Genomic DNA, 13815 nt, shown 5'->3' on the forward strand with positions numbered 1-13815 from the left:
TGAGGGCTGTGGGGTGCATTATAAACCACCAAGCACACAACATCCTGACTTTAATTCCAAAGCAGACCTAACTGATGTCAAGACACGTTCAACCAAGACTTAGAGGCCAAGTCCCTGGGTTACAGTAAGATTCGGATGTGTCAACTGTTGTCCTTAGAGAGCTGTTGCTCTAGGAGTCTCCTGATCCTTAGAGTGCGGGGGGCGTCATTTGTCCTCCAGGCCCAACATTGCAGGGACCCTGGCAGCTGCACCACCTCGCAAGAGCGCCCGGACAGTCGGGCTGTGCGACTCCGCCCGCCGCCTCAGCGTCCCCGGGTCGCCGCCCTCTCCGCCGCGTCACTTGTCCCTGGGGGGCGCGGCGAGCACCTACCACTGGTGGAGAAGCGCAGGGGAGAGGCGAGCGTCTCTTCCCCGGCCTCGCGCCGCTGATCCGGGCGCCTCGGCCTGGCGCTAAATTTAAAAACGTAGCGCGAGCGAGCGCAGTTTGGTCCCGGAAACGAAACCGAATTCAACCCGTGGGTCGTCTCCTGGGCTCGGCCAGTCCCTTAGCGCGCCGCGCCACCCGGAGTAGACCCTCCTCCCGCCATTTCCGGCGGGGCGCGGGACGGGGGCCTGTGGCTACGGGTTTGTGGCCGCGCGCGCGTCCCGGAGGAGGCGGGCGCTATGGCCACGCGCGTGGACTGCGGGGACGGGGCTCGCGCCCGGCAGCACGTATTCCTGGTTCCAGGTAAATACGGCCGCCCCGCGCGGCGGCGGGCGGGAAGGGCGCGGGGACGCGCTCCTACTGCGGAACGACGGCCCGCTGTGCGCAAACTCCGCGCGCCAACTCCCGCGGCTCCCAACCCTGCCCAGGGAGCCGGAAGGACTTCTCCCAGACACCCGCACCGCGTCTTGGTCACGTGTTATAGCCAGCCGCGGTTTTCAATCGCGGGAGCGCTCCAGGGAGCCGCTCTGATCCTCCTGGATCGAGTGAGCGGGCGGGAGCCGACCCCGCCTGCAGAGGGCCAGTGGGTTCCAAGTCTCCCGTGCGTGTGGTACCCTGGAGGTTCCTGCACGTGTCCCCAGTTGAGCAGCTGGAATAGCATCTTCCATCCTAGTGCATCGGAGACAGGGATCCAGTACGCCCGGAGTGGCCTCAGATACAGCTATTTTTACTGGGCCTCTTACCTCGAACTGGCCTGGCATGGCCTAGCAAGAGGGAAGCTGGTTGGGGGTGATGGTTAGGCCAAGGATGGTCATAGCTCTGCAGGATAATGACCACAGTAGCCCTAGAGCCAGGCCCTTCGTCCTCTGTGTGCACGGATGACCAGACCTCCAGAGTATGCAGGGAAGTGGGTGGAGGAGGAATGGAAGGGTGGATAGTCGGTGCCACAGGAAGAGGGACCCTTTAAGCGCAGAGTAAATTCCTCATACAAATGCCACATACATATGATAGTATAACTTTGGAAAGAAGGAAAGTCCCCTGTTCATTATATTTAATGTCGAGATTTAGACTAGCAAATGCATTGTATTTTTGCAGTAAATATACACTGATATGACACAGTTACCCACTAATCTAGATTTTTTCTAAAATTACATGGCAGTGTGTCAATATATTTTGCATATATGCTTAATTCTCCCACTCCTTTGTAAATAGTTATAATGTACATGCAGTAAAATATAGGGATTTTAAGTGTGTAATTCACCCAACCTTTCATCTGTTGTGCCCCAAGTCAAGAAGTAGAACTTCTCTAGGTGCCTCCTCTAGATATCCACAGTTGTCTCTGTGCTGACCTCGCTCACCAGAGATTAGTTTTGCCTATTTGGATACTAGCGTACCTTTCCGATTTTTGGCTTCTTTCACTCACCATTGTATCTATCAGATGTGCCTGTGTTGTGGGTACCAGTGCATTAGTTTTTTGGTTGGTTGGTTGGTTTTTTTCATTGCTGCTTCTGGTTCATGATATGAATACCCATGCTATTTGTCTCCTTTACTGAGGATAACATTTGGATTGTTTTCAGTTTGTAACTTGTATAAGTTGTACTTCTAAGACTATACTTGTGAGGCCCTTGGTGGACATGAAGACTCATTTCTCTAGGGTATATACTTTGGAGTGGAATGGCTGGATCTAGGTACTTGCATATTTATTTGGCTTTAGTAGTCACTGCCAAATGGTTTTCCAAAGTGGTTGTACCTATCTGCACTCCCACCAGCAGAGCATCAAAGTTACTGCTGCAAAATTCAGGATTTTGACTGAGTCTAGCAAGGGGTTAGATGTATATACATGTTTTTCATTTAAAAAAAGAAAGAAATCCTACTTTCATTTCACTTTTGTCACATCAGTACAATTAAATTTTTAGGATAAGAACTCTAATCTTTCAGAATCAAGTGCATTGTTATTATTATGACAATGCAATTGCTGATAATAATTCGAGTTTCTCATTTTGTTGTCTGTTTACTAAGTATTGACATTTTCATTCTTAAAGTATATTTGTGCCTTCATTATATTGAACACCCCCCCCCCCCAATAATTAAATATTGAACGTATCCCTGAAGGTTGAAGATTTAAAATATCTACTGAGAGGTGGTGAAGAATTTTGTCTCAGTTCCTGTTCAAAGATGAGATGTACTGTCACCTTTTAAGCACTGGGGAAGTTGAACAACTGTTAGGGAACTGATGGTGCTGTGTGGTCAGGTGGGAGGAGAAGAGGAAGGCCTGGTTTCTGGAACACTTAAAACTTGAGCTCCCTCCCTTCCTTCTTCCAGCTGGCCTTTAGTGCCACCTTCAGGCTCTGAGGGTACAAACAGTTTGATAGCTACAACTTGCCACAGTGGTTCTCAAATTTGGAGGCATCAGCCACCTGGGGGCCAGGCCTCACCTCCAGAAGTGCTGGGGCCTGAGAATGTGCATTTCTAATGATTTCCCAGGTGCTGCTGCTGGTGGTCCAGGGACCCCCCGCTGAGAACCACTTCAGTGAGGTCCAGCCCTTGGGAGCTAGATGGAGATGTAGGAGTTTGAGCCTCAAGCTTAGAGCTGGTTTTGCAATGGGCCAGAGTTTACATAGTCATCAAGTATGCAGAAGTTCAGTGTACCAGGCCTGTCTTCATGCTGTTTGTATTTTCCAGGAAATGGGGCAGTGCAGTTAGTTATGCATCCAGGAGCAGGAAACTGAATACCCTTTGCTGAATGAGCATGTTCGCTACAGTGAGGTTGGACCCTTAATAAGGTCTTATGAAAATTTTCAAAAATTTTGGTAGAGATAGTGTGTATTCAGTTGTAGAAAACTTCTGGGATCTGGAGAACCTTTATGTATTGAACAGTGAGCACATTGTCCACCAGAACAACAGAACTTTTAAGGAACTTTTAAGCCACCTAACCTTGTGATGACGCATGTCCAACAGTTAGTTTGTATTTTCTGAGTTGACTATTGTACTGTTATATCATGAAGGAAATATTAAAAAGTTGGACCCACTTTTGTTAGGTCCCTAGATGGCTGGCTGCACCTTACAGAGCAGCCTGGCAGATACTCTCTGTCAATAAACCTTGGCTTGAACTCAGAGCTGTGTCTCTCTTGGATATTTGTGCCAGCTACCCTAACAGCATTGGCTTCTAGTTTGCAATTTTGGTTGGCAAAACTCAAATATCCCAGATAAAAGCTGGAACTTGGGAGGGATACTTGTAAGATATTCAGACTTAGCACCTGCATTTTAATAGGCAGGTGGAGACAGAACTGCTTCTCATTTCAGCAAAGGTAAGCACTTCTTTTAGTTCAAGGTGTTCTTAATGTTTCTCTACAATTATCTAGGCATACTAGGTTATTGGCAGTTGTAGTTTCTCTAAGAGAACGTTAACATCTCTGCTTTTAAGAACATGTTAGAAGTTTTGCCCCTCTCTGCTTCCCTAAGAGTTTTATATTTTTAGTATTTTTCTTTAGTCCAAGTTTTGTACACTCGTCAGTTCTATTAAGCTGGGATGGCCTAGGGGTGAGGATCAACTGGGAACACACTGGCTGAGTGGGCCAGACAAGTTTATTATTGCTATTGTGGCTGAATCATTAACAGGATTCACCTCCTATTAAGTATTAAAACATTTGGAAAACCCAATGTTCTTGTGAGGAAAAATGGGAAGAACAGAAATTATTTCAAGACAATTTTTAAAAGCCCAGAACTTGGGCTGGGGATGTAGCTCAGTTGGTAGAGTGCTTGCCTCACATGCACAAGGCCCTGGGTTTAATCCCCAGCACCACAAAAAAAAAAAAAAAACAAAAAAAAAACGCAAAGCTAGATCTCATCTGGGTCTACTTAGCCTGATTAAAATTTCTACATGAGTCCCCTGAGTAAAAGGTTTCCAGACCAAAATGGACCTCAGATCGAATCTTCACTTACAGTATTACTTTTCATATTGCTAAAGGACTTTCCCCCTTTATTTCATGAAAATAAATGTTAAAAGTTATTTTAGGAAAGGTTGTATGGGTCATTTCTCTACAAGTGAGGGCCAGTTTCTTGTGGGTGGAAGATGGGTAAGTTTTTGAGAGAAAAGAATCCCAAGCCTGCCTACCTTAGACATTTCAAGTACAATAAGAGCTTTTTAATTGGGCATCATGATAACACAAATAGCAGTATCAGAGTTGCCTCTCCACATGGAGAGCAAAAACAGAAGTGAAAATATTGTGTGAACTCACCCTTTAGAGCTGTGTCCTCTTCAAAGATTAAAAAATAAATCAACTTTAAAGCAAAGGTTAATTTCTTATGTAATGATGGTTAAAATTTATTCTAACGCTGTTGACTCTGATGGTCTGTCTCAGCTTTTTGTAAGTCCTGGAAGACACATGTCTTGTTAGGGATGAGGGGAGAAAGAAAGTAAAAGTGTGTATGACGACAGATGAACTACCATAGACCTCGTTGACTTTTCTGTGCTACTACAAAACAAAAAACAACTTTTTTTCCTCTTTTGCCTAAGGGTGGGCATATGTTAGAAAAGTTGAATCAGGCTTTTTGCCCTTTGTCAAAACTGTTTTCACATATGCATGCATGTATAAATTTGTGTTTAGAAATATGCCTTGTGGGCCGGAAGTTGCCTTTCCCTTGGCAGAGGTAGGGAACCTGGCCAGTGCAAGTGCCGACTTCAGACAGCCCCTGGCTTCTTGGAAGATATGTCATTTACTCTGTATGAGTGTTTGAGTTTTCCAGTATGGAGCGTGTTTAACATTTTCCACAGGGATTCTGAGTCTGCCTTTGCCTTTAAAAAACATTTTTTGATAGGGCTCATCTGACCTATCTCAGATGGCCAGTGGATCTGCTCCCCTGGCTATCTGAGCATGTTCTGAAATGGATGGACTAAATCAGTTGCCATTTGGTGTAATCAGGCTGTTCCTGGAACCTGATCGTGCCTTCTTAGTATTGTTCCAAAAGACCTGGCACAAGAACTCATGGCTCCCACATATTTATCCTCCAAGAGGAAAAAATTTATTAAGAAAAGTAAGCAGTGGGACTTCAGGAGTTCTCCCACATCCTCTGAGCTTTAACTGTGATGTTAAAAACAAACAACTCTGGTGCTGGGATGTAGCTCAGTGGTAGAGCATTTACCTAGTGTGCTGGTGGCCCTGGGTTCCATCCCCAGCACTGCAAGCACAAAAACAACTTAATGCTTTCTCAAGCCTGGCTATAATAAGAGACACCTACAAACTAAATGTGTGCTATTTGGTAGCTCTATGTCCTTGAACTAATTGCTTCCTTATTGTGAAGTGTCTATTCCTCATTACTGCAGTGGGGAGACCAGAACCAGTCTAATGCGGTAGTTGTCTGTGGCTCAATTTACACCGAAGTCCTCTCCAACTTAACTGGGCCTGGGATACAGTAGGTATTTGATAGGTATTTTCTGGAAGAATGTCTCTCTTTCTATTTCTTCCTGCAGTATCTTTGCTTACACTGACCTTTCTCTCCCCCTTTCCACTTCTATCCAAATTCTACCCATTCTTCAAGGCTTGGTTCAACTTCATTTTCCACAGAGCCAAGCCATTTGCTGGACCCCACCTTCTCTCTGAATACCCACGGTGTTCTATTTCCCCGGAGCTCTGCCTGCTCTTCTCCACTTTCTCTGCCTGCCAAATTTCTGCTTTTCCTTTAAACCCAGCTCAAGGGTCACCTCTACCAGAAGCCTTCCCACTGGGCCTGTCTTCCTGTTAGTGTACAAGTTAGTGGTACCTCTGGTCACCTACAGGTCAGCATGATTATCCATTGTCATTTTGTTTAAATATGTGTTGAACACCTAACACATGCCAGGAGCTGGGGAGGGTCCAGGCGTGTTCCCTCTGAGCAGCCAGAGGCTTCTCAGTGGTGGTCCCTTTGGCCTTCAGCTTCAGACCACAGTCATTCCTAGTGCCTGTAAAGAGCAGATCATGCCACTTAAAACTTCTGGACTTTTGTTCAGAACTTCCTTTGTGATTTCTTTTCTAGGGATGACTTTGCTAAGTGGAATGGGCCACTGATGAAAAGACACGTAAGGGACTCAGATCTGTATATCCTGGTGCCTCTTTCATTATCTTCCCCTGAAACCGCGAGGCTGGAGTCTGGCCGAGCTGCCTCCCACCAGAGCTAACCCCATGAGGGCCCCAGTTCGCCAAGGCTCTGCAGTGATTGTCAGATTTACCTTGTTTTTAAACTTTTTGTTGTTGCTCTTTAAATATCAGTTTTTGACTCAATTAACTCTACATTTACACATTTTTATTTGCCTACTATTTTTTAAATAACTTTTAAAAAAAATTAGAATGGTAGTACCCAAGATGGAAATTTTAGTAATGCAAAGAAAAATAAAGAAGGAAATAATTTGTCTGTCAATCCGCCACCCAGAAATAAAAATACCAATTATTTGTATGGAGATGTTTATTTCCATTTGTGTGTGTGTGTGTGTGCTATTTGTATTACAAAAGGAATTTCAGGGTTTTTAATTTTTTTAAATTTTTCTATTTCGGCCTTTCTTTCATTTTTTACTCTTACTATTTACCTACAACAATACTAAAACACTCAGTGGAGTTGGGATTCTAGAAGAGTGCTGTATGGCACTGTTATACTTATACATGGAATTAGAGAAAGCAGTTGCATTGATTTAACAAAAGAACTGAGGGGTTGAATATTTTTCTGTTAATGACCTGTCCCTATAGTCCCAGCTACTTGGGAAACTAAGGTGAGAGGATTACTTGAGCCTAGGAGTTTGAAACTAGCCTAGGCAACATAGTGAGACCCCTGTCTCAACAACAACAACAGCAACACACACACAATATTAAAAAGAAAAAGAAAAACTTGTAATATGAACAAAGCGGACAAAGAGAATTTGTATATCATACTTTGAGTATTGAAGAGGCATGAGTTTATGTTCACACAGTAGATGATATACATTTGGAATATATTATCTTTAAAAATGGATAAAGATTGAAAATACAAATGGTTGCAGGAGAGATGAAGATAAACATAAACTCAGAGTCCTAATGGATACAATGGCAAACTAGGATGTTTTCAAAGCCACCAAAACGGGATGAATTTTTGATGACAGCCTCCTGCATACTTGCTCTGTGCACTGGGCATAAGCTGGAGGACTGTTTGGATGGTGCCTGAGTCTCTTACATGAACTTCGTACTGTTTCTCCCTGTGGGGTCAGTGTATCTGGGTTGCATATTGCAAAGCCTGACTTGAACTCCTCCAGGAGTTCCTGAGCAGGTTCCCATTTTCCTAGGAAAGGCCAGCTGTGTGCTGGGGCAGGGCAATGGAGTGTGGAACATGTGAGGACATCTGGAAACAGGGTGTCGTGGCAGCAGGAGGCCCTGGGTTTCTGCCTGATTGGTAACTTCCTCTGCTCAAACCAACTTCCTCCACAGAGTGGAAAACAGGCTGCACCCATGCCTCAGGTCTCCTGGTATGAAACTTTTCAAGTCAGCCTTTTGATTGGGCACCCTGTGATCCAGACATCCCCATCCTCCACCAGCTATTGAATGTGGCTAGGAGGGTAGATTCCACTACAGGCACAAGGTGGGAGAGGAAGACAAAGGGGACTTGAGAGTGAGGTGCTTTTCTGGAAGAAAAGGATGGAAGGTCAGCACAAGAACTAGCTGCTGCCTTCACTTACCAGTGGGACTCAGAAGCCTTAGCCAGCATTTGGAACATCTCAGTTGTTGGCCCTCTCTCTGACGGGCTTATGCCTACATAGATGGCAGAGGTTTATTTGTATAGAGAATTGGTTATGGTGAATTGGAATCTGACTGCAGCTTTTACGGTTATCCCTTGGTATTCAAGGGTGATTGGTTCTGGGACCTCCAAGATACCAAAATCTGAAAGTGTTCAAATCCCTTTATATAGAATGGTATTGTATTTGCATATAACCTAGGCAGTCTCCTTTACTTTGGATCATTTCTGGATTATATAAAATACCTAATATAATGTAGGTACTATATAAATAGTTATTGTATTGCTTAGGGAATAATGACAAGGAAAGAAGTCTCTGTTCAGTATAGATTTTTTTCCATCAGAATATTTTTGATCCAATGTTAGTTGAGTCCATAATGTGGAATCTGTGGATATGGAGAACTGATTTTACTTGCCTTCATTTTCCCAAGGTTTATGTAATTTTTAGGAAATATCTCTTGTCTTTGGATCTTATATCACTTCGTGTTATTATATTTGACCCTCACAGTGACCTTGGGTAGCAGTTCAGGCAAGCTTTATGTCACTGTTTTTTTATACATCAGGAACCAAGACTCAGAAGTCAAAAGTGTCTGTCCAGGAGGCAGTAGGATTTCAGTGACACGTCAGCTCTCTCAGGTTCTCTAGGACTCCTGCTTTACTCCATGGGCCATCCTACTGCCTGCAAGGAGGCATCCCAGCACGTGGCAGAGACTGGGGACATGGAAGGGCTGAGGCTCCCTTTGCTCTAGGTTTGATGACCTGGGCTCAGGCACACTTCCTCTTCTGGAGGCGGTCCTTGCTGCTGTCAGATACCCCAATCAGGTCTGTCCTTTCTGCCTCTCCAGAATTTCCCTCCTTCTTAGATATTTCAAGCTCCATCTCTGTAAGTTGGTGGCATTTGTTGTTCTGAGCTAGTTGTGAACCTGAATTTTATCACCGGCTTTTTCTCCAGTGCGTTCTCCAGGCGATTCCTAGAACATGGCTGTCAATAGGGGGTAGCCCTGAAAGATTGAAGGTTTTGTTTTTCATGGTCTTGGTGAAGGACAGTTTTTACTTTTTTCCCTAAAGCCTCAAAAGAAAATTATATTTTGAGGAACCTATCACTTGGAAATCATTTTCCTAGTGTCTGCCTCTGTCCCCCACCCCCACCTTCTCTCTCTCTTCCTCCTCCCTCTCCCTCCCTCCTTCTGGATTTGCCTCTGTAGCCTTTGAAGAAACAGAGCCTCAAAGCCCAGAAAATGACCCATATCTCTTTGATGGTGGTGCTAACATCTTGGGAAGGGAAAGGCATACACTTATTACTGAAATTAGCATTCCTAGAAGCTGTAAAGAACTTAAAAAGTGTGCTGATTTGTCTTGCATGCAGTATCTTTGTGTGCTAGCAAAGTGTTTCCAAGGAAGACTCTCTGGCAACCAGGCAGGAGGGAACCAGGAGGTCTGAATATGTTCCAGTGGTTAAACTTGAGCCATTTAGGACTCATATTACAAGAGCATGGAAGTGATAATCTCATTTTTTTATATTGGATTTTCTTTAAAAAGCTGAATAGCCCTGATATGGTATCTAAAAATGGAGCCAATGGTGCTTTGGTGTCTCTCCTTTCTTCTCCGTGTAACATAGGTGTGGGTTTCTCAGAGCTTATCTCTTATGTGCCAAAAATGAGACAGGATCTTGAACAAATGTCCATTGCTTCCAAGTCATAAAAGCACTTGGCAAAAAGGTGATTCTCTCCAGTCTCGTGTCTTTGAACTTTAAATAATGCGAAGAAACTTGTCTTAAACAAGAGAGGGATAAAAAAGAGCTGCCAAGTTTTAAAAACTGGTTGATGAATAGCTTCATATCAACTGTGCAGCAGCCCATGCCGTATGGTCTGTAGGTGAGAAAGAATGGACCGTTTTGGCTTGTGAGAAACTGCGCGACTAACTTTTCAAAATTACAGAGTGATTAGAGCAGGATGATAAATAGGTGGAAGATCTGCTACCAGTTAATGGTGACCAGTGGGGCATAACTGGATCTTTCCAAAGTCCAAGAGAGCAAAATACTGTGAAATCCGTTAGATATAAGGAACCAGAGTGACAGGCTTGAGATGATTATGGAATTTGAAATGGCTAACAAGACTGATATGTGCTTCTGATCTGTCTAAATTTTTCTTTCTTTCCTTTTTTAGCAAAAAATACTTAAGCTATTTGAGCTTGAGGGCATACATCATCTTAAATAGGGAGAGTCAAAAGGCCAAAGCTTACTCTTAAAAATAGTGTGAATTCTCATTTTTTTCAGTACAATTTGAAGGAAGTGTTTCACAAGAATAAATGTTTCTACAAAAGAAAAGTTTGATTCTATAAGTATCAAGATTTGCTTATATCATTTCTTATTGAACTTTTTATAAAATTGAACACATTACAGTTTTCAAGCACATTTCATGTGCAAAGAGCTACTGGGTACTTAACCATACATTTTCTTGATTTTATTTTTTTTTAACACACATACAATATACATTGTTCTGGCTTTATAAGCAAGATATACTGATTCTAGTTTAAACTTTTCTAGGAAGGCTAATTGTTAGACCTTTAGGAACTCTTTGCTTGGAATTTGTATTTAACTTTTGGTCTTCAATTCCCTACCTGTTCTTTACTTTTTCATAGAGTTGAGGGAAGGGAAACTGATTCTTAATGAGTAGTCATTACGTGTTCTAGGCACTTTCATATACATTTCATTTCAATCTAACAAAAACCTATATACTAATTATGATTGTGCCCATTTTATAATTGAAACAACTGAGGCACAACAAATGTTGAGTATCTTGCCTGTGGTCACACTGCTGTGTAAGAAGAGGTGCTGGGGGTTTTGGAAATGGCCCTGTCTGATCCATGGATCATTTTGTGCTAAGATTGTTGAAGAAATAGTTGCCAGTTAAAAACAGACTTATAGATGAGGGCCCTCTTGATAGTCCCTCTTTCTTACTTTTCTGATTCTCTCTCATAACTTTAAAAAGCAGGATTTTTTGTTTCTTCCTAAGTAATTTAGCAGTTACTCATCTGTGCTAGGTGCAGGTGAGAGAAAAGACATTAAAAAAGAATTCAGCTTCACTTGGTGAGTGAGGACTAGCCCATGGGGTGTCCCAGGGTTTTCCATATTTAAATGAAAACTCTTTAACTTTGATAGAACCTTTGACCTGTGGTCACAAATAATTTTGCATGGCTAAAAATACCAGGTATAGACTAAGGACTTAAATAAAAGGTCTAATAGTAGTACAGTTCTTTTTTTTCATACTGAGCCTTTAAAATGCAGTGAGAGTAAACCAACACCTCCATAAAAGCAATGAAAATCCTGACAAGGAGAGTTCAAAATCAACTTTTTTAGAACTCTTAAAATTAGCCAAAGACTTCCAACAGTCTAACGAGTGTTTACTCAAGAAAAACTGCTGAAACTCATTAGGAACAGCAAGCAGGGTTTGTGGCATTGTAACTTGAACTACTCCCATTTTTCTCTGCTCAGTTCTATAGTAGCCTGGAACTGAGCAGAGAAAAGTAGCAGTCTTGCAAACATGGTACTTGTAAAAGCTAGCAATCTTTTTTTTTTTTTTTAAATTTTTTTATTTGTTATTAGTTGTCAGTGGATCTTGTTATTTATTTATATGCAGTGCTGAGAATGAAAGCTTCACACATGCTTGGCAAGCGCTCAACCCCAAAGCTAGCAATCTTTCAACTGTTGGACAGGATAGACCTGGTTTGAAGCTCTTCAAAAAGTCCCATTCCTGGAGCATTGTCCCTATTTGACCTGTCTCACAGTTCCCTAGAAAAGTCCCATTTGCAGGGCACAATTATTTGGCCTGACTTAGAGTTCAGAGTCTGTTCTTTGGGAAAAGCCCTATCCCTAGGACATTTGTCAGAAACAATCAGTGGCAATTATATAACATTGTAGCTTCTGATGGGACTATAACAGTTGGGCAAATAATAACCTGGCCAAAAACTTAGAGAGAATATAGGGAATAAGATGTTCATAAGGGGCTTGGAAATCTCATTCCTAGGGACTTAGAAGGCTAAACCTGTATGTAGGGCTGTAGGTATCTGAGTGGGAATTGAATTTCCAGAACTGTCACATTTACTGTATCTGATTCAACATGTCCAGTTTAAAAACTATATAAGACACACACACAAAGAGGAAAATATGGTCTATAAACAGAGGGTAAAGTAGTCAATAGAAACTGTCCCTGAAGGACCTGAGGTGTTGGATTTATTCTATAAAGATTTTAATCAGCCAGGCACTGTCGCACATGTCTGTAATCCCAGTGACTTGGGAGGCGGAGGCAGGAGGATTGGGAATTCAAAGCCAGCCTCAGCAAAAGCGAGGCACTATGCAACTCAGTGAGACCCTGTCTCTAAATAAACTACAAAAGAGGGCTGGGGTGTGACTCAGTGGTTGAGTGCCCTGGAGTTCAATCCCTGGTACCACTCCCCCCCCCCCCAAAAAAAAAAAAAAAGATTTTAATCAGGTATTATAAATATATTCAAAGAACTAAAGCAAACCATGTCTAAAGAATGAAAGTATGATAATGGAATTTTACCAAATAGAGGATGTTAAAAGAGAAAAATTATAAAAGAATATGTCAATTCTGGAGTTGAAAAGTATAGTAACTAAAATGAAAAACTCACCAGTGCTTTCAGTAGCAGATTTGAGTTGGTAGAGAAAGGAATCAGAAAACTTGGACATAATTGAAATTATCCAGACTAAAGAATGGGGGTGGGTTGGGGGGAAGCATAACCGTATAATCCTAGGGACTCATAGGACACTATCAAGCATACCAGTATATGCTTAATGGAACCTGAGGTGAGTGGGGGGAATATTTGAAAAATTTATGACCAAACAACTTTCCAAATTTGATTTAAAAAATCATTTGCTATCTAAATAGGATAAACTCAAGGAGCTCTAGGCCTACATGCATCATAGTGGGACTGTCAAAAAAAGACAAGAAGAAAATGACGCATCAAGTTGAAGCTATCTTCAAACTAAGAGCTGACTTCTCATTGAAAACTAGAGACTAGAAGTAAGTAGGGTGACATACTCAAGATGCTGAAAGGAAAAGATTCTCAACAAAGAATTCTATATCCGTCTAATCCTTCAAAAATGAGGAAGAAACTAAGATGTTCCCCGATAAAAATAAAAATTCATTACAAGCAGGCATGTCCTAATATAGCAGTGATTAAATAAGAATGCATTATACACGTAAGAGGCATAAGAGAGAGAGAAAAACCATCCCACAAAGAATCAAGAGGAGTTCTTCAGATTGAATAGAAAAGACACTAGATAGTTAACTTAGATTCACAGAAAGAGTGAAGAACACTGGTAAAGATAACTATAAATGGGTACCTACCATATGAAAATAAAATTTGTATAAAAGTATAAATGCATTTTTGTTTGTAACTCTTCCATCTAATAGACACCTATATAAAGCAATAAATACAGAACTGTGTCAATGGGTATACACTGTATGTATGACAATAATAGCTCAAAGCAGCAGGAAGGAAAAGGAAAATATTTCAGGAACGTTTCTAAATACTGTTAAGCTAAGTTAGTATTAATCTGATCTATATTGTTTTAAGTTAAAATGCTAATTAAGATTCCCAGAACAACCACTAAGAAAACAACTTTCCCAAAAATAAAG

At 42.0% G+C, this 13815-nt stretch overlaps 1 protein-coding gene across 5 annotated transcripts in view; it reads left to right on the forward strand.

The window, feature by feature from the left end:
* Positions 1 to 365: 365 nt before the first annotated feature.
* Rnaseh2b (ribonuclease H2 subunit B) overlaps positions 366 to 13815 on the forward strand; it is an 86650-nt gene continuing 73200 nt past the window's right edge. For 2 of the 5 annotated variants that reach the window (XM_027928819.2, XM_027928815.2), the window contains exon 1: positions 369 to 727. In XM_027928819.2, the coding sequence (XP_027784620.1) occupies positions 664 to 727 (64 nt within the window). In that variant the 5' untranslated portion in view covers positions 369 to 663. Of the gene's footprint in view, positions 728 to 13815 lie in introns of all 5 variants that reach the window. The other 3 variants (XR_003581800.2, XM_071611519.1, XM_027928817.2) reach the window with 3 other exon arrangements.

This window comes from Marmota flaviventris, chromosome 4 (genome assembly GCF_047511675.1).
Source record: "Marmota flaviventris isolate mMarFla1 chromosome 4, mMarFla1.hap1, whole genome shotgun sequence".
NCBI classification, from domain to species: domain Eukaryota; kingdom Metazoa; phylum Chordata; class Mammalia; order Rodentia; family Sciuridae; genus Marmota; species Marmota flaviventris.